Source organism: Hesperophylax consimilis, chromosome 18, assembly GCF_061612785.1.
Source record: "Hesperophylax consimilis isolate HC1 chromosome 18, BYU_Hcon_1.0, whole genome shotgun sequence".
NCBI classification, from domain to species: domain Eukaryota; kingdom Metazoa; phylum Arthropoda; class Insecta; order Trichoptera; family Limnephilidae; genus Hesperophylax; species Hesperophylax consimilis.
In genome coordinates this window covers 18491794-18513229 of record NC_142853.1, presented here as the reverse complement: position 1 = coordinate 18513229, position 21436 = coordinate 18491794, and the positions used below count along the sequence as shown (strand labels likewise).

At 33.1% G+C, this 21436-nt stretch overlaps 1 protein-coding gene across 1 annotated transcript in view; it reads left to right on the top strand.

Annotated features, from left to right (window-relative positions):
* LOC149415458 (uncharacterized) overlaps positions 1-20686 on the top strand; it is a 50048-nt gene extending 29362 nt beyond the window's left edge. Inside the window, exon 2 of the mRNA XM_089642398.1 lies at positions 18325-20686. Coding sequence (XP_089498524.1) covers positions 18325-19173 — 849 coding nt within the window. The 3' untranslated portion in view covers positions 19174-20686. The remainder of the gene's footprint in view (positions 1-18324) is intronic.
* The last annotated feature ends 750 nt before the right edge of the window (positions 20687-21436 follow it).

Here is a 21436-nt window from a genome sequence, read left to right as displayed (position 1 = left end):
CAATCTCTACAACAATATGACTTCTTGTTCTTCGTTATAGAACAATGGTAGAACGGAGGACACAGTGTTATACGACCATAGCATAATTTCCCCGTAGAGACAGGCACATACGTAGTTATCCAAAAACGTCCATCTTAAATCGTCTCACACATTCACTGTTTTATATGGAATACTCCATTTATGAATGTGCAGGAATCAAACTATGCTCCGTACTTTGCAGAAGACTTTTACTGATGCCAGTAGCCGGCTGTTAGCCTTTTCATGGCGTAGAAATGACAACACATCGATTGTGTAGATAATTTATTGACTGAATAAAATCAGCTGTTTTTCGTAAATTACTACGCTTTATATACTACAGATACACGGTTCCACTCTATAACTGACGAGGTTGGCCTCTATTGAACTCCGCAAAGATTGTGTCAGTTCCATTGCCCTCTGTTGAACTCGACCGTTTCGTCAGCTGTCTTGGAAAATTCCATTCAGATGATAGGCAGCCATCGCCGTCGGTCAAAGCCCGGTGACTTCCATAACTCTGAATATATATTTTGGGGTAAATATGGCATGTTATTATTACGTGTTTGTTGAAATGTGGCATGTTATTATTACGTGTTTGTTGAAATGTGTCATGTTATTATTAAGTTTTTGTTGAAATGTGGCATGTTATTATTACGTGTTTGTTGAAATGTGTCATGTTATTATTAAGTGTTTGTTGAAATGTGTCATGTTATTATTACGTGTTTGTTGAAATGTGGCATGTTATTATTACGTGTTTGTTGAAATGTGGCATGTTATTATTACGTGTTTGTTGAAATGTGTCATGCAAAGACATTAGAAGAACGAGATATGCTATGAGCAGTTCATACTGTGTGGAATTGTTTTGCCCAGTGTCGCCGGTTTTGTTCACCAATACTACTGCACACCTTCGCTTACGCTAAGGTATCCGCACTAGTACATAGAACAGATTTCTGTGCGTACACGTCCCGATAGTATTCAAAGTACCCTAATTAGGTAGTACTCCGCATACAGTCCGGCGGCCAACATAGCATATCTCGTTCTTCTAATATCTTTGGTGTCATGTTATTATTAAGTGTTTGTTGAAATGTGGCATGTTATTATTACGTGTTTGTTGAAATGGTGCTTGTCGGTAGAAGTCTTGAATGTTTAGAAGAAGGTTTTATAAAGTAAGATTTATAAAGTCCATCCATTCTCATATAGTAAAGGGACCTTACTTCTGCTAAATGTAACAGTCTACTTTGCTGCTATTTCTAAACCAGTTTCATGCCTCACTGCCATACATCAGGGTTTGCATCAGAACTCCATTATGTACTGCTAACCAACAATATAGTATTAGCGACCACTGAATAAATCAGTCATTTAATAATTTAACTCCACAATGTGAACAAACTTCCCAAGTACAGAAACGAATGGAATAAATTAATTATAGAACTGCGATTCCATCACGAGTTGATTTTAATCCGAATATAGAAGATATCCTTTGCTAAGAGCATTGTTTTATTAACAATGCAAACAACCATAGACTTCCGGGAAACCTTATATCAATATTAAAACATTTTAATTACTATATGGAAACTTTCTGACCTTACTTCGTTTGATTACCTACAACGTTTTTTACAGTTCACCACTAAAGGTACTTCCTATTGACTTTAAGGTTCCTAGTACTGAACGAAGGTCGACCGCTTTTAATAGAGATCTGTAATAAAACCGTTCATTTTTATTTTGTCACGAAATAATTGATTCAAGGGCGCTTGTAGTTGACAATTTAACCAAAAATATATCTGCAAGAAAAACCATATTATTTAATTAATTTCTAATTGTGTTGCACAGGACATAAATGAGTAAAATAAGATTTTTAAATAAAACAACAAAATGTATATAGGTATACGAGTATATTAAAAAAGTGAATACCGCGGTAAATGCTTCGAAATATGTAGGTACATATACATAATATAAGTATGAGGTAGGAAGCTGGGGGTTTGTGTATGTTCAGGTGCGACGCACGTTTGAATCCCTCCCCCGGTCGAAAGAGTCCAGTTAGAGAGGTCAAAGGGCCTCTCTTAAACGGTCCTATACACCGCCAAGATCTAAGCAAATCTCACCCCATTAACCCGGGAACCCTTGTTTTTTTTATGTGAATACCACACAGGAGTCAGAACTATTCCTAACCGTTTGGAGCCAGTGAAACTATGTCAGTATCCCTAATTAGGGCATATTGTGACGCTAAAGGTAGTGAGGAGAGAAAGGAGATGGGGAAGAGGTAGGTGGGGGGGAGTAGCTGGCTTTTAAGGTCTGGTCACCAAACACGGCTAAAGCCATTCAAGCAACGTTTCAATTCTGAATGGTGATCTTACACCAGGGCGATACGGAGAGTTGCTTCTAATCAGTGTATTATTTTATTTGAATACATTGTGAAATAACACAAATTAATCGAGTAAAATTTACTCGCGCACGCCGGGATTTTAACCAGCGACCTTCGGCTCGCTAGTCGAAAGCTTTACCCCTCGACCACGTAGGCCGTCAGTGCAAGTTACCAATCGTAGTTAAACACTCGGGGTGACGTTTGGCAGAGGTGTTGTTTATACAGTAAATGGTTCCTGAGGCGGAGGTACACGCCCCCCAAATTGTAATTACTTAACGTTTTGCGTACAAAACCGGTTTTGCGTTATTATGTTCCTGAGAAGGGACAAAATAAGGCGATGCACTACGTCGTGTAGTATTTTAAATTGAGCCGCTATCAATAACAACCCTTACGTAGATGGCGATAAGGTTTAAATTCCCGCTTAACAGCATCCGCCTGTTTTGATTTATGCATGGAAAAAACATGGCCAAAAAGTGCCTTTTATTTTATTTTGTGGATGTTCAGGCATAAATATTTAATTTTTTTTCGATCATTTTATAAATAACTTAATTTTCCACATTGTACAGTAAAATCATAACCGAAAATGGGTTCGTAAGTAGGAGATTTTGAACTTTAAAGCATTTTTCATAGGCTTTATACATTATATTTTTCTGGGCTTATAAAAAGACGTTTCTAAAAAATACTCGATTATTTCAAAGGCCAAGATGTATTCTACTCGCAGTATTTAATTAAAGCATCTAAAATATTTTTAGGCGACCAAATTTTCAAACCAAAAAAAAAAGATTTTGTATTACTACGTATGGTATCGCCTTAAGGTATTTTCTATTTTCACATCGGCACAAGCAAATCGGGTGCAGAGCACAGTCCTTGTAGATGACCACCATTAAGCCAGATTTATAGAGGTATTCAAATTACACGTCGCCATAGTGCGCCATTTTAAATTTTTTGCTGTTTCATAAACTTAGATTTCTACTTTAAAGTTATTTCTATTGCTGTTTATAACATACAATATGTATGTATGTGAAATATTTTGCAGACCTCATCAACAGCCCTTCTCTTAGGGGTAAAACTTTATTCAGCATTTCTTAAATTCACTAATAAGGGTCTCAAACGGTCCTTCGCCGTGGGTATCAGGCCCGCCCCGGGGTCTCAGTAATAATATGTTTCGGGATAAAGCCGGCGGTTTACCTGAAGGCGGCCGGAGGGACAGAACTTAATGTTTCGTATAAACCTTAATATAGCGGGGTTAACCCTAAGCGAGAAAATCAATACGCCGTTCCTAAGCCGACGAAATATTCATGCGGCCCTTATGAGAGTTATTATTTTAATACTGGTATTAAGGAGTAATAATAGGTGTGGGATATACTTAAGCGTTCAGCAATGCTTTGCATTCAAGTTATCACCTTTGAATTTGGGAAAGGTACCTTTTTCACGACTATAAACCATATCCTTATTGTGTGAGGTAGAATGGAGTGGGGAAGAGAAGGATATGCAGAATAGAAATAATGGGAAGGACCTGGTTATTCCGATCTGGTCACCAAACACGACTAAAACTATTTCAAGAATTGTTTCGATTCTGAACTGTGGTTTTACATCAAGGAGATATAAATAGTATTTAATTAAATTTTTACTTGTTTTTGACACGGCGCAATACCCTAAAATAAAGTCAGAATCTTAACGACGTAAGTGAAGAAGCCGTGGACAAAAGTATTCGACGTGCTGTCCCGGGGTAATGGACGGACCTTTGGCCGAGTTTGCCCCAGCAAATACTGTATAATTATGTGGAAATCTCAAAGACGAAGTGACGGTGCGTGGGCCGGGCGTATTGGACTGTCCTACGGTCGAATTTGACCTAGCAGGCCTAGAAATTTTATCTTTTCGAGGGGTTTATTTTAATTAGTTCTTATAAACGTATTAATAATAATAATGTTTATTTCAGCTGGACAGAGCGGTGTGTGCAATGCTCTGCCTCCCATAAAAGTTTACATTTAAGTTAATACATAAAAATAAAATGAATAAAGAAATAAATAAAAATGAAAATAAGAAATAAAAAATCAATACATTGATGTGCACATTAGGACTTTATGGTGGCTTGAGTGAAATTCTCCATCTCCGGTGTAGACGCGCTCCCTGCCACTGGGCAACGGCCTGGACAAGAGTGTTGTCCGATCTCTTAATTAATAATCATGATTTTTAAATCAAAATGTCTCAAGAAATGTTAAATTTTACAACTAAGTACATTTATTGCAATCTGTAGGAGATGCAAAGGCCAACCTTGCAAATTCTGTATCTACGCGAAATAAACCTACATTAATATTTGCTCCTAAGATCAAACACTGATTGATTTCCTGCTACGCCATATTTATTTGATTTGGAGATACAACAAAATACTCTTTCACTGAAACTCAATTCCCTTTTGGGATCAGTCTCCCCAGCAAATCGTTTCCAATAAATGTTTAATTGGATGAGATTTGAACTTTGAGAAACAATAAACTTTTTAGCCCGTCGTTGGTCGGACACCCAAATTTGCCGTATTTAGTCACGTTTCAAAGACATAGACGCTCTTAGTATCGCCTTGGAGAAAATGAGACTTACATATTTATTAAGAATCTCAAATTATTTGTAATTCGGAGAAAAACGGGTTTGCAGACATTAAAGAATGAATTATCAGGTTCCTTGACAAAATTTTAGTAAATTACGAATAGCTATATTATCACGAACTCAGAGTGGAAGATACTACCAGTATCGCCCTGGTGTAAGACCACCATTCAGAATTGAAACGTTGCTCCAAATGGCTTTAGCCGTGTTTAGTGACTAGATCTGAATAGCCAGGTACTTCCCCACCTTCCTCTTTCCCTTCCCCACTTACCTTCAGCCTCACAACATCCCCCAATTGGGGATGCCATAGTCTCACTGGCTCCAGACGGGAGCAGTTGGGACTCTTGTGAGGTATTCACTATAAAAAAAAAAAAAGAACTACATTTGCATTGATACATACATATAGATGTTCATGAACACTTGTTCCGATATCATGATAATATATTCATAATTTACTAAAAGTTTTTCAGGAAACCTGTTAATTCATTCGTTAAGATTCTTAATAAATAAGCAATACTCATTTATCTCCGTGAATCATTGCTTGGTTTGGCTTTATCCGTGTTTAATTTTTAGATTTATGTCACGTGCTTGCATTTCAATTCTTTTCTATTTCCTTCCTTCATCCCATAGTCCCAATATACCCCGGTTGAATATACCATCTGAAGTTTTTAGACAGTTCCATATTCATCAATTTTGCTGAAGCACCTACATTGGAACTTGTTGAGATCTCTTTGTGTTGCGATCTGCCGTATAAATCCAGCGATTCTCACCGATTTTGCACAGAAGCATCATATCTGCAAATATGCCCATATAACCGGAGCATACCATGACCGTACAACGGATTGACAGTGTTCTATGCCCGGCAAAATATTCTCGCCGTGGATTTTTTGACGGTCCGGTCATGGCACGCTACGGTGTTGGTCGGTGACGGAACGGTCTAGTGGGCGTTGTTTAACATTCGTTAATAGAAATCATGTTTTTTCGCATGTGTCGATACGGTTACGGTCATGGTATGAAACGTTATAGTGGACAGAGTATATAAAGGGTTTAAGTGGTATCCGCACGACTATTTGAGGGTTAAGCGAACTAATTAAACTGTTCAAACGTTGTACAATATCTACACACGATAGATTACGCATATTATATGCTTTAGTGGGTAGGTATTCCGTAAGTCCAAGGTATAATCTTGCTGGTTCCTTATAATGCTTGTGGCTTGATTGTAAATATGCTTTGGGTTTAATTCTTGGGTACGGCTGTTATCACATACTTGCAGCTTCCTAAGCATTCATTTAGATCCCAGTAATTCGACGAATTTCAATGATAATCTCTTTGGAGACTCTTGTAAGATGAAATAACTAACGGTGTTATTGAGAACATATTTTTGATTTATTTAAGATTGGAATAAGTTACCTATCCACTGAATCAGTTATAGTTTTCTTTCGTTCTATACAAAAAAAAACATTTTATAAATGCAAGCACCAAGTGAACCTATACCTGTAGATATAGACCATAAACTATATAGTTGCCTATATCTAACAGCATACCTGGAATAATACCTTCATAAAAGAGACATACATATCAGTCCTGCTAGGAAAAATAAATTACACTTTTATCTCTTAATAACAAATTAAGAAACCAAAAACACCTCAAAAGAATTCAAAATTTAATAAGTAGTATTTGCTAAAAGCGTATGACTTATATTACGTATTTTTCCAAAAATACCAAATCCTCTACTAGACCGCATATTCAACACACTAGATCGAATTTAAATGACATAAAAACAGTACGAGTTATATAACGATTCATTCATTCGGAAAAAAAACTACATTTATTTTGTAGCAAAACTCTACAAGATCCTTCCCCAAAAATAAATAAAATCAGAAAATTTTTGTTATTTGTTTTTGGGGTGTTATGCCGTGTTGCGCTAACTCCTTCTTTAGCCAACGTTTCGAACAACATTGCAGTGTCCATCATCAGGGCAGATGTGTTATTTGAAACGTTGGCTAAAGAAGGAATTAGCGCAACACGGCATAACACCCCAAAAACAAATAACAAAAATACTTTTGGCCGTGAAAATCTTAAATCATAAAATCAGAAAAGTTTGATAAATAGAAATCAAGAACAAAAAATTGGATGAAAGAGGTCAATGATAAAACAAAAACAGTAAAAACGACATAGGAAACAAATGAAATAGAATTAAATAACTTTCGTCACCTCAGCACAGAATCCCCTAGTGAGGAAGAAATAAGAAATACCTTTCCTATCATTAACTAAATAAGACAAATCTATGATTACTATACTTAAATTCACCATAGTAATGTGTGTGTACAATGTTTTATACAATCGCTAAAAAAAGCTACAAACGTTAATAATGATTGAAAGTAGTATTTATAGCATGCCTTCTAATAACATACAATAATATTTTCTTCTTTTCAGAAATTTTAACCTGATAATAAATTAAGATCAGTTTGTATTTTTAGATTTTTTTCCTTTTCTTAAGACAGCAATTTGATTCAAAACTGTTAAATAAATAAATATAGAACATCTCCTAAAAAAATAAAGAATACACAACTGTTTTCCCGACGTAATGCCAAAATCAAAATCTTCGAACGGTTTAAAATGACACGTCACCCTTCGAGACCGAAAATACTTGCAGTTTGTCACCATCGAGAGTGATCGAAAACAGGCAATCTAGCTGTCACTTACTCCAATTCTCAGAGTGAATGAAGGCAGCAAGCTGTCACCTGAAATGAATTGTCTCTAAATTGGAATTTGCTTTGCCTCCCTAGTAAACACTTTTGATATTAGAGTGGATTTACATTTTAATTATATCATATTTTTTCATCGTCTACCTAAATAAATCATAGGTAAGGGTTTGATAAGATAGAAAGAAAACAATACGAGTTTACGGAAAAAGTAGTAGAAACAACATTTTCTAATAAAACAAAATTGTTTTTGACATTGTTCTCCGAAATCGACGTGTATTTTTTTTTAATATACAATTTTTTTAAATGTTTATTGTTTATAGTTTATTGTTTATTGTTTATTGTTTATTGTTTATTGTTTATTGTTTATTGTTTATTGTTTATTGTTTATTGTTTATTGTTTATTGTTTATTGTTTATTGTTTATTGTTTATTGTTTATTGTTTATTTTTTATTGTTTATTGTTTATTGTTTATTGTTTATTGTTTATTGTTTATTGTTTATTGTTTATTGTTTATTGTTTATTGTTTATTGTTTATTGTTTATTGTTTATTGCTTATTGCTTATTGCTTATTGCTTATTGTTTATTGTTTATTGTTTATTGTTTATTGTTTATTGTTTATTGTTTATTGTTTATTGTTTATTGTTTATTGTTTATTGTTTATTGTTTATTGTTTATTGTTTATTGTTTATTGTTTGTTAACAATCCAAATTAACTAACACGACATATTTTATATTATTTTTGGTTTTCTTTATGTAAAATTAAAATATTAAAAATTTTATCAATAAAACTTTTTAAAATTTTCAATAAACAGTTTATTTATAAACAAGTTATGCTGTGTAATTATTACTACGCGTGACAGCTGTTTCGCCCTTCGAAGGAATTATCAAATTATAAATGTCTACGATTGGGTAATAAAATAGAATCTAATTATTTTCATTACAAGTATCTATTTAAAAATAAAATAAATATGTCGCCCGTCGATGGCTTCACCATAGTTTAATAATGCCTTCAGAGGGCGAACAAAATTTATAATGTTACATTATAATAAAATAAATAAAGTGTAGGTACTGCTTGTTGTTCATTATCATGTACCTACTTATAAATTTATGAATTTTTAAAATTATTTTATTCCTGAGCCAACTCTCGTGCAATAACAATATACACTCTACCTAGAAAAATCATAAATAAATTAATATAATATTTAAATTACCCGCCTCGGAACAGACTGTCTAATGAAGCGGATAAAGAAATACATTAAAATAAACTTTTGATTGAAGTACCCACGTTTAAAGAAATATCATTCAAGGATACTATTGTAATCGTACATTATTCCACTAAGATACCAATAAGATTGTAATATATCGTGCTTTAAAATGTGATTTCACCATTTCTAGGAATGCAGATACTCGAAAGGACTTATTAGCAGTAAAAATACAGCAGACAACTTTATTTTATGGGGAAGATCATCTTATACTAAGATAACATTCTTTAAATTCCATGTATATTTTATTATTAAAAAAATATTCAATTTAGTCGATAAAAAAAGAAAAATATATTGTTTCAGTAATATTTAAAAGACGATCCGTCTCATAAAATTGGAATTCAAATGGTACTGTGACTCACTCAATTATTTATTTAGATTAACTGAATGTTTTTTGTACTCTTCGTTCAAGGTTTACACTAATTGAATATTTTGTGTATTGGTGTTTGCTATTATATATTTAATTTAATCAATTTCTCTGGCTTTTCAGCTGACATAAAAAGAGGTAAAGTAATATTATAAAAACTTGTCTCTTTAACAAAACCAGCTAGATATCACAAAATTTAAGAGCTTGTAATGTTTTTTTAATTCATAAAATATTACTTCAGCAATTCCCAATACACGTTGTTCGTTGAGTGTAATGAATAATTTATTTCAAGATTACGATAACATTAGTGAGATATATAATAGTGGTACAGTTGAAAAAATGTTATGTTTCTATCGTAAGTGAATATAATAGTAATTATTAATCTAGAATATTCCTAAGTTTGATTTGAGTGTGGCTTTTCAGAAGTCATAAATAACAAATTCTTTCCACCTGTCAAATAAAACCATTACAAAATATTTGGTAACAATACAGGAGTAGGCGCGTGCTCAATATTTCAAATCTCTTTGGAAATTTCTTAAAATATTCACTTGAACGTATTCAGAATTGAAAAGCGTTGCAAGACAAGCACTTTCCGCAAGTAATGTTCCTCTAAGCGGAACAGGAGTTTCTTGGAAACTTTTCCATTCTCTCTTCTTTCGCACAATCGCTTTGGATTCTCACCGATATTCGAGTACAGTGGCTTTCTGTCAAGCACATTGGCTAATATTGAATATTTGGATTTTTCTAGATTTAAGAGCAGGTTCGGATTCGAGGAAAAAATAATACAATGAGAGCGAAATTTGGCAGCTGTACGTTTCGATTTCGAAATCCTTTCCATTTGAATGGGTTGTTCGTAAAATCCTAAATGAATTGTTTTAACTGATGCATGGCGGGTGTTGAAGGATTGCTGAATGAAGGGAGCAATAGTTTTGGAGGAAAGGTAGAAAGAGTGATGTGTTTTGTATTTTGAGCAGCAACAGAGGAAGAAAATACATTGAAACATTAGAAATATATGAATGCTAAATTTAAGGACCCGTGCTAGACAATGGATCCTACAGAATCTTAATCAGTATGATACAATCATATTATCATTAGTGCAATCTCGGCCCAAAAACTTGGGAAGAATCTCCAACGAAAGGATTTCAAAAATTACGATAAGTGCTTCAGTAGAACAAGTTGAAGGCAGACCAAGGACGAAATGGTCTGACTGTGTGGAAAAGGATGGGAGTAAGAATGTCTGAGGACAGGAGAAAGATTATGAAGAGGTGGATAACAAAGCGGGAAGCTAAATCTCATCCTTGTACTGTGAAGAAGATTTTCAGAACCTTAGGTTGGTTTTATGTGGTAGCCTTAAATTTTTCATCACTTGCAACCTGAACACGATATTTACATTTGATACTACAACATACGAAATGAACCAAGTATTATCTGGATAGTTTTGAGTGAACTAGGTTCAAACATATTTGTTTCTGTAAGGTGTAAATGGTATGTACAAAAGTATTTTATGCTAAAAATAAAACTTTTTTGCTAATATAAACCTAAACATTTATTTATGGACTTGGTTCTTAATTTTATTATTTTTTACTTAAAGAAAGACAAACTTTGTTGATTTACGAATATCCTAATAATATTTTAAAATCTCTTACTACCATCACAGTAAGCGGAAAATATTTTTTGTGTCATGATGGAGGACTCAGTCAGCCGAGAAATTAAACTCACGACGCTAAACGCGATGCCAACTCAACCACTTACGAATCCTGTTATCGCACGGAAAGAAATTCACTTGTGGCCGCTCCAAACAATCAACTTCATCTATGGCAGTGGCTCCAAACCCTTTTTTTACCAGGGACCACTGTGACACTTATTTGTTCATACATACCATTGTGGCACAAGAAAAATTAATAAACTGTGTTAATCTTAAAATAAATAAAAATCGAAACATTCAAAATATTATTTAATTGAACTAAATAGTAGGTAAAGGCACTGAGAGTAGGTAATATTATACTCGTACTATAAAAATAACATTTTAAATTTAGAATTCAATTTAGGAAGTCATGATAATATTTCGCGGACTATTTTGAGTTCGTACAGACCAACGATTGGGAACCACTGATCTACGGTGATATTAGTCAAATGATAAATTTGGTTCCCATTGCAGATAAAAAAATGAAAGCTTTTCGCACAGCTTTAGTGCAGTGATCTATAGTGGAAATTGTTGGTTTTGGTCCACTTGGCTCGTGAATGTGACCAATAGTTTTATTATATCGCGGGAACATAGACTAATTTCGTATTCTTCTTGTACCTTCTCCTATCCGAGGTTGGTTATCTTCAGTGAAATCCTCACCTTGAAGGCCACAGACCTAAAAAACTCTTCAGAACTGACTTCAAAGGGGCAAAGTCTTACATCAATCATTCCTAGATCATCAATATGGGATCAATATCTTGTATTGATCCAGCATTCAGAATTTATACCAATTTATAACATTCTTTCTTTAAAAATTTTAAGTTTTTAAGCTATTAATAAAAAATAAAATACAAAAATGTTATTAAATTCCATCGATAGAATAAAATCAAAAAATATTCTTTTATTAACATGTTATTTAAGGTTCCGTGATAACTCAACACAGTCACAATTCAACACACTTTTAAAAAGTGATATAAAGTCATTAACGATGATTTTTTTTTTAACCTAACCTACTTAACCCAGTTAATAAAGTTTTTGTTTCATCACTTTCCATAACTTTTAAAAAATGTGATGAATTATCATTGTGATGATTTATCCGGTCACCGTTATTTAAAATGTAAAGTGTTTCTTTCAATGTCACTTTAGACAATTGTTGGGATGGTTTTGGTCTATTTGAAATAAGTTATGCTTTATTAAATAATATCGCTTGCGCCTATTAATCTGTCAATTGTGGATGGGACACCGGTGTCCTCTATACAAACACCGATTTTTCAAAGCGATATTAATCCTTATGTAGAAATGAAATGTACAAAGAATAAGTTCAGAATCGCTTGCACTAAATATTGCTTAAGAAAATACTTTTTTATTTAAACTATGCAGCTTCTCTGACCGCTTTGGAATAAATTATTTACGATATTTCTCAAGGTCACTGACGTTTCCAGTAAACTGGTTAACATTCGTAGACAAATATCTTTCTTTCAAACTATCTTCTTCTTATTTTTTAATACTTTCTACGAAGCCATAAAAATCACATTATTGGCAAAATTTATCCTAATACGCCTCTGCGCCCGAAGTAAAACCCAAAAGAAGATAAATACAAGTGAAGAGTTCCTTGTCAGTTTTTTCTCTTCCCAGGACGTCAAGCTGTCAGACGGAGTTGCCTGTTTTATCCCTGGAATATCGTTACTGGGATCCAAATTCAATATTAGCCTACTTCCCGCCGTATCTACTTTACCATCTGGTGTGAAAAGCCTGTCACTAACTTGATAAATAATCAGCCACTTTGTTAATAGCTTAGTATTTGCGGTTTTCTCGGCAAACTTTCTTAGGCGTTTTGTTTGTTTTGTTAGAGTAAACACTACTAGGTGTACCCTTACTTAGGTAGCTACCCGAACAAAGCCTTTATTCTATTTTATTTTGTTATAAATATAAAAGGACGCCATCTAATAAAAATACAATTCGAATTTTATATATATAAAAAAAAAATATTATGATTTAACTGCAATAAAATTAAAATAAATAAAAAAAAGTTTTTGCGTAGATAGGTAATACTGACTCGAATTTTGTTGTTGATCACTTGGAAGGTTTCGGTCTGAAAATTCTTTTAAAGGAAATCAAATAGAAAATAATATTTGCATAAATTGATTAAATCATAAACATAGAAAAATATTTTTTGGGATGAACATCTAGATTTCATTGGCATTATTTTCAAGTTAAAACTTGGGACTCTAATATTTTTTTTTGATAACTGTTCTCTTCTTATAAACAAAGGAAGTGCACTTCAAAAGTGTTTAGGTATATTAAATTAACTGAAATTATGTAGTTACATATCTATCTATATCAAAACGTATCAGTTTTTCGAATGATATATACTCCTGGTGTAAATAGATAAATTTATTAGATAAATTAAAAATTATTATTATTTCCCTTCTTCCGATACTATTTTCCATCAGAGGTTGGCTATCACCAAGGCAATCTTTTACCATGATAATTATTAGGGAGTAAAATATAAAATGGTTTCCCGTTGTCTTCACGTCGCTGTCCCACAGCAATAACCGCTGTCATTAGATTGTTATTATTATTAGATTATTCAAATTTAACCAATACAAGGTGTTCGGGGGTAAAGTGCGCTAACTTCGAGAGGTGATTCTGCCTGATAGTAGAAGTAAAAAAGACACAACTTTTTTCGAAATTTTATTGTTTTTTCCTATACAATAGAAGAATTATTTTTCCATTCAAATAATACCCCTTGCTAATTGATTGGAAATGAGAGGAATCCATGAATTGAAAAAATAAATAGTTTCTGTTAAGAAAAATGGTCGAGCTGCCTTTTTGAAGCAAAAGTTAGTTTTGGATTTGAAACCAAAATTCTTGACCAAACTGAAAAGTTATTTTTTTAATCAAAAGGTATAGCAAATATCTATTATGGGTATAGGCAACTTTGTTTATTTGTATTTTAAATTACATTATATGGGTCATCAAAGAAATCAAATTTTCTTGATTTTAGATGCAAATTTTCATTTTTTAAATAAAATTTTTAAATTTACATACGACCAATTTGTATTGCATTCCAAGGTAAATCGACCGTTCAAAATTTAAGCGCATTTAAAAACTTTTTTTATAATAAATATATTGTTACTCTATATTTCATTACATTTTTCTTATAATTACAATTAACTCACAAAAAAACCAAAGTTGCCTCAAAAATCGTGCAAAATCATAATTTAAAACACAAATAGATAAAGCACTACATATTTGCTATAACTTTTGATTTCAAAAAAAATCTTTTGGTTTTGTATTTTGTCCTCAAATCTAAATTAAAATTATCTGTTCAAAAGGCCACGCAGCCGTTCCTCTTAATAACCTACCACCTAACTTGAGAAGGACAGATGAAAATAAATAAAATACAATAAAAATACATAAAACAAATTTATATATTTTTATTGTAAATTATGACGAGCTACAAAGTTAATGCTTATTACAAATATAAAATAAAATACCCGTTGTTACGGCGTAAAGAGAACATATATTATATTAAATAAATTACAGAGAAAATAAAACATAATTAACACAATAAGTAATACTACACTATCCCAATCATGACCATGGAAATATTCGATATTTAGAATGTTTATAGGAATTTAAAGGACGCAATTTCCTCCTGTAAATTAACATCATTAATAACATTACCGTCATACTTTTTCCATCTCGGTGATCATCGAAGTTTTCTTATTAACCAATGATGAGATAAGAAAGGGGAAGATTAGGTTGGGAGAGTCGGCTTTAAAAACCTCCATTTATCTCGTCAAACAGGATGATTTATTGGACCATTATCTATCTATCCGTGAAGTGGAACAAATACAAATACCCACTATTTACAGGAATCTCCGAAGAAATAACGCGATAGAAATGTGTTGCGAGCGTGGCCGTGTGCCCGAAGTAAGCTCAATTATATCTTATTTAGGGTTAAATCGATCAAAATTTTTCAAATATTGAAATGCTTTCTTGAACTTATTATTTATCATTTTTTTCTGTCACAGCTGGGAATCGAACCCAGGATCTCTGTCTTACCGGGACAACACATTTAACTACTCTGCTTGATTTATAACTGATCTACCTGATTACGTAGTTTTTGTCAATATCAACTCAAACATAGAAATACAATTTTTATCCTTTGGATGATTACAGAGTTTTACCAGATTTTATTTGTAACCTAGATAGTGTCCTTTTTTAAATTTACTTATTATATGAAACACCTATTTACCTTTTTACACGTCTTTGAGGGCTGCGGATTATGTCGTAATTTCTAAGATTAAGATATGAGATTGACCAAAACGACACTGATGTAGATTCACCAGCGTCCCGTTTATACAAAGATTTTCTGAAAGCCGTGTGTATATAATTTTGAGCAATTACTAAACTAGGCTTTAGGTCTATTTGTCGAAGTTTCATCAGGGTTCGGATTAACAATGGTCCGCAATTATCGATATCCGGCATTCAAATGATCATTAGAATACGGTTAAACTAATCTGAACTCTAAGCAGCCATTATGGGCCTTCATAAATTCACATAGAGAGTTGCGAAAATTAAGATTTTATCTGATATCTGAGCCAAAAGGTTGAGGAAGTTAAAATTTCATCTGATATCTGAGCCAAAAAATTGCAAAAGTTAAGATTTCATCTGATATTTGAGACTGAAATTATAAAAAAAATCTTTAACTTAACATACACATTTTTCCATCGATATCGTAATTAAAAATTCTATTGAATATTTGCTAAACGCCGAACGTCGCGTCGTATTAAATTATTCAATTTGGTTCTGATGGATTTTTCTCTACTACAAACATACGTAAACATTCGATTTTCAAGAAACATGGTCTCATCGTTTCATCATTCGGAAAATGAATTCGGTAGCTTAGTTGGCGGAATCTCCGCCCGGCAAGCGGAGGTACTGAGTTCGTTTCCCAAATCTTATTCTTTTCCAAATGGAAGCGTTATCTTTATAATAATGATTTTTACTTTTTTTTCTTCTATAGACTCAAAACTACTGGAACGGTTTCGCTGAAAATTTCAAAGTTTGTTCTAATTAGTACCAGGAGTGTTTAGAATTAGTACCAGGAGTGTTTACAAGTAGTTTGAATTGTAGAAGAAGTCGGGGACGCCCTAGGAAGACTTTATGAGATATGGAATCAAAGTAAAGTCGATAAAATATAGATTTTCTAAAGTAAAAATGTACTATACAGTTGTGAATGGTAGAAACATTCGGGGACATCCGAGGAAGATTTAACACGTATTTTTGCGATGGAATGAGATATAAAATCGAATTACAGTCGATATAAGTCGTAATTTTTTAACAGCAAAATGTGGATTTCATAATATTACACGAAATTAATGGTTGAAAAGACCGGAAACAAATAATTATTTATGGCAGAATGAGGCGTACTTGATGAACGAAGAAAAAGGTCTGAGGACAATGTATGACTTGGAAATGAATGGTTGAAGAAGCGAAGGACGCCTTAGGAATATATCACCCGGTCAAGTGAAACAAATACGTATTGTAATACGACAGTATTATTTACCCTTTAAAAATTTTACAGGTACATAAGAATTCACTACCTCAAAACTTTACCCCAATCTATTCGTAAATCCCCGAATAACGCCGTTGAAACGTAAGCTATTATAAAAATAGTAAGAAAAATAATGGTTAGTCAGAAAGTAGAGCTAAATTCAAATTATAAAACTTCACCTTGCACATTGGACGTAAAACTGTGTCTGCAAACATGCAATCCATAAGAATATAACTTCTTGGTTCTAGGTCGTTGATAATCATTAAAACAAGTATGTTGACACTCGCAAGCAGTTACGTGGTTGTTTGCACAAACTTTGTGCATTAATTTCGCCAATATTCAGAACAAGAATTCGAGCCACAGCCTTAAATGCACAGATTGCACCGAGAACGTAATCTAAAGCGTAATTTATTACGCATTTACAACATGGTACCGAGCACAGCATTATAATGTTGGATTAGAATTGGTAATGATTAATGTTGGATCGATAGATCTCTAGCTATATTAAATAAGTCCTGTTGATTGTATTGGGAATATATCGGATTTAATTTTCAGAAAGTAAAGAGTAATTTATCTGTTAATTAATCGTTTGTAGAATCTAGAACCTTGATAATAGTCTTTGTATGGGTTCTGTAGGTTTTTTTCATTTCATTCAACACGTAGAAACCTTTTCAATTTATCATAATAAATTTGAATGCATAAATATATTTTCCATGGATTAATTTAATCCAAAATCAGATTTTTCTTCTAAGAATAAAAATAATAGAGAAGCCACATTATTTTTTTCCAGAATATTTACATTTATATTTATTTTTTTTATTTTTTTATAGTGAATACCTCACAAGAGTCCCAACTGCTCCCGTCTGGAGCCAGTGAGACTATGGCATCCCCAATTGGGGGATGTTGTGAGGCTGAAGGTAAGTGGGGAAGGGAAAGAGGAAGGTGGGGAAGTACCTGGCTATTCAGATCTAGTCACTAAACACGGCTAAAGCCATTTGGAGCAACGTTTCAATTCTGAATGGTGGTCTTACATGGCCATGGAAAGCAAATACTGCCGTAATCGTAAAAACGTTATAAATATAGGATTTATATTTCGACTTATCCCGTTATTCTTCGAATTCTACGTGAGGGTATTTTTTTCAGAAACAAAGTCGAATAGAAATCATTTTTATTGCATTTTTGACTATCACCTAGTATTTACGTAGGGACATGTCGGAGCAAGCACGATGGCATAGGCTGAGCAATAAGAATTTTCGTATGTATCCATCAGACATGCATATAGAAATGCTCGTCGCTCGGCCTGCGACGCCATACTGGTCCGTGAAGACTAGGCTTATGTGCATATCCTACTATCCTGCTTTGCATCTAACAATTTATCTTCAGACAGTTTTGAAAGGAAAATGATAAGGTCGAGTGATGTGTCAATTCCAAATGGTTCTAAAATTGTCGGAATCAAATCAATTATATTCTGCCCTAAAATATCCAATATTCTGTCCAGTTCAATATGCGTTGACATGTTTGAAAGGTCATTGATACGCTGCTTTTGAATGAAGTGATAATATTCTTTGAAACGCGAAATTGATTAACATACCATTACGTAGCCGTTTTTTTCCGGCAACTTTTCATAAGAAGGGCTAATTCATATTTATCAAAAAAATTAATCGACAAATTATTCAATACCAAGACTAATTCGGTACTCGAATACCAAAACTAGCACCTTTATTAAAATCGTTTTCTGATATTTTGCTTATTTTTCTTTTCAGATTTCGTCAGTAATACTACTGACCATCGTTGCAGAGTGCATATCCAAACCTCTGGACGCTCATAGTCTTTTCGAGATCAACGCAGAGTATACGAAGGGCCCCGGAAGACACAATGCCAAGAGATCTCCACAGCCGCTAGGAGTTGGCTATGTCTCCTTCGGCAACTCGGACAATTTCCACCGGCATCACTTCTCACCAGACTATTCCAGCCACGGCGCAGTCAACCAGCTGATACCAAGCTTTCCTCTACAAGTGCAACAGGCCATATCTTCAACAGCTGTAAAATCTGAAGCGGTACACAGAGGACCTTTCGTGTCTCACGGATCCACCATTAACCTAGTCAGTCATGAACTGCTACAAACACACGACCAATCTAAACAAAATGGAAAACCTGATCATTTAACCATCAATGACAACGCGTCTGTGATTCCCCATGCGATAGCTGTGGTCCACGGATTGACCCCTTCTGCATCGTCTGCGTCAAAGACTTCAATTACTTCGAAGTTATCTCACTTGATCACAGATGATGAAAAGAGCATACCAGTGATCACGCATACAGTAAGAGAGACAGAAGATCATATAGTTCACTTTGCTGATCATTATGTACCCATTGTACCAGTGACAAGTCACGTTATAGTGACAGGTCATACAGTCAAACCAGTTTTGGTCACACCCCATAATGAGTCTGGGGAAAGTCAAGAGAAGGAGACTGACGATCACCCTGTGGCACTGGCTCAGCATTACAATGAAGACAGGAACGGGTACAGAGATATCATCGGAGGGTTTGGAGTAGGACTCAGATTTGGAGGTCAGGGCGCAGGACATGGTTTTTACGCTGGACATGGTTAAGAACTAAAATATCTGGTGTGATGAATGCTGCATTTATTGTGTAGGATTTTAAACCTGGGCTAACTACTGGTTACTGGTCAAGTGTGTATGTAATGTATGTACGCCCTTAGGTAGCGCACAGTATGTGCACATATTGTACATGTATATGTGTGTACCTTTGTATGCGTAACGTGATGAGTGAATGTACCTACTCATTATTCTAGAAGTGTTTTACGATAGTCATAGGTATTTGATCAGAAACAGCTATGAAATATTTCCACAAACCATAAATACCGTTAAAAATGTATGAAAGATTTGAAGATATTTTTGTGCGTATGATTATCATACTTAAATAATTTCATTTTTAAATTTTTATTCATAATTATTGATTTAAAAAACGATATAAAACTGCATTTTCCGAAACGCTTCCAATTGGCTACAACGTCATTGTGACAAAGATAACACATATGTCCGGTAAGCCGGCTGTCACCAACGTCGCCTGGCGTGATTTCACGAATAAAAACAAACATGTTGGTTTGGCTGCAAATCGAAAAGGGCACATTTAAAATCGTTATAGAAAATTTATTCGTCCAGATAAAAATACCTTCGATATCATATTTTTCGAGAATAAAAAAAAAACAGTGAAAATACGCTAATGCTGATTGAGTCATTTTTGCTTGGCATTCTTAATTTATTAATAACCGTTCGTCAAAAAATTGATCTCTAGAAAAATTCAAACCATTAAATTCATTTTTTTTTATCCAATCACGTAACAAAGAATATTTTGAACTGAACGACTTTGTGCGCAATTTACCTTCTGTCAATATCTAGGTATTTACATCAAATTGACGCTCTGTCAATATCTAATTATTTAGATCAAATTGACCTTCAGTCAATATCAAGGTATTAACATTTTATTTTTATTTTTTAACAATGATAATTTCAAATAGAAAACTTCTTACAAATCCCTGAAATGAGTATGTAATTGAACATAAATGGGAAATAATATCTTTAATTTAATTTATTTGTCGCTTCATAATTCAGCGACTCGGACTAATTTTGTATCTATTTCATTTACAAATTAAACAAAAAATAAATTAAATGCTTAGTAATGATAAAGATTAGAAAAAATGCACCAAGAGTGCCAAAATAAAATGATTTTATGAATGACTAGCTCAAGTTTACCGGGCGTTGCTCGACTTTCCTCTTCTTTCTATAAATATAATATGCATGTGTTTTATTTATATAAACCTTCTAGAACAAAATCTCTAAATGATAGTGAAAACCCTATCAAAATCCGTTGCGTAGTTTAGAAGAACTAAGCGCACAAACAGACAGACGCAGATAGCGGCTTTATTTTATATTATTTAGAGATTTTTAGTTTTGATTGAATGAACATTAGAATTAATATTTATGAATTTTATTTTATCTTTAATTTTATAAGAGATTGTTGCTTAAGTCTCCGCACAAATATGTAATATTAACAGTACCAATTATTATTAGATTATAAGTTGTTTAAACATTAAATTAATGTTTTGCGAATAAAAAATAAATATGAAATAAAATGTGTTTTATTGCAATTTTAAGAATCATAAATTGTTACATGCCATTAATAAAAAACGTAAGTGTTTTTTATGTCATTACTTATTACCTTTCCAGTAATGCTTTTACCAATTAATTGTAATTTATTTATTATTTTTAATGATAAACTAATGCACAGTAAAAAGAATAAAATATTTTTTCTATGCAATAATTATTAGCCTGAAAAATATATATGCATTTGAAAAAATCTTCCGAGAAAAAATACATGCCGCCCCACGGGAATTGAACCCGCATCCTTCTGGTTACCGGTGCTCTACGAGTACATATTGAATATTTTTTTAATAAACCGACGTAGCGCAATTGGTAGAGCAATGCTTATAATTGTTGCTTAAAAATACTAGGGTTATTTATTTATTTACATTTAATAAATAGGTTCAAAATTTTAATTTTTATCAATATCGCACACATGTGTAGTACAGTATTTTAGCAATATAAAAAAATGTAATTACAGTTTAGTAGTAATAATACTATCCTAGTAAAATGTAATTACACTTTAGTAGTAATAATATTATCCTAGTTAAATGTAATTAAAGTTTAGTAGTGATAATACTATCTTCGTTAAATGTAATTACAGTTTAGTAGTAATAATACTATCTTCATTAAATATAATTACAGTTTAGGAGTAATAATACTAATTCTGTCACAAAGATTAATTCCTAATATGAATGCCGCACAAGAGTAC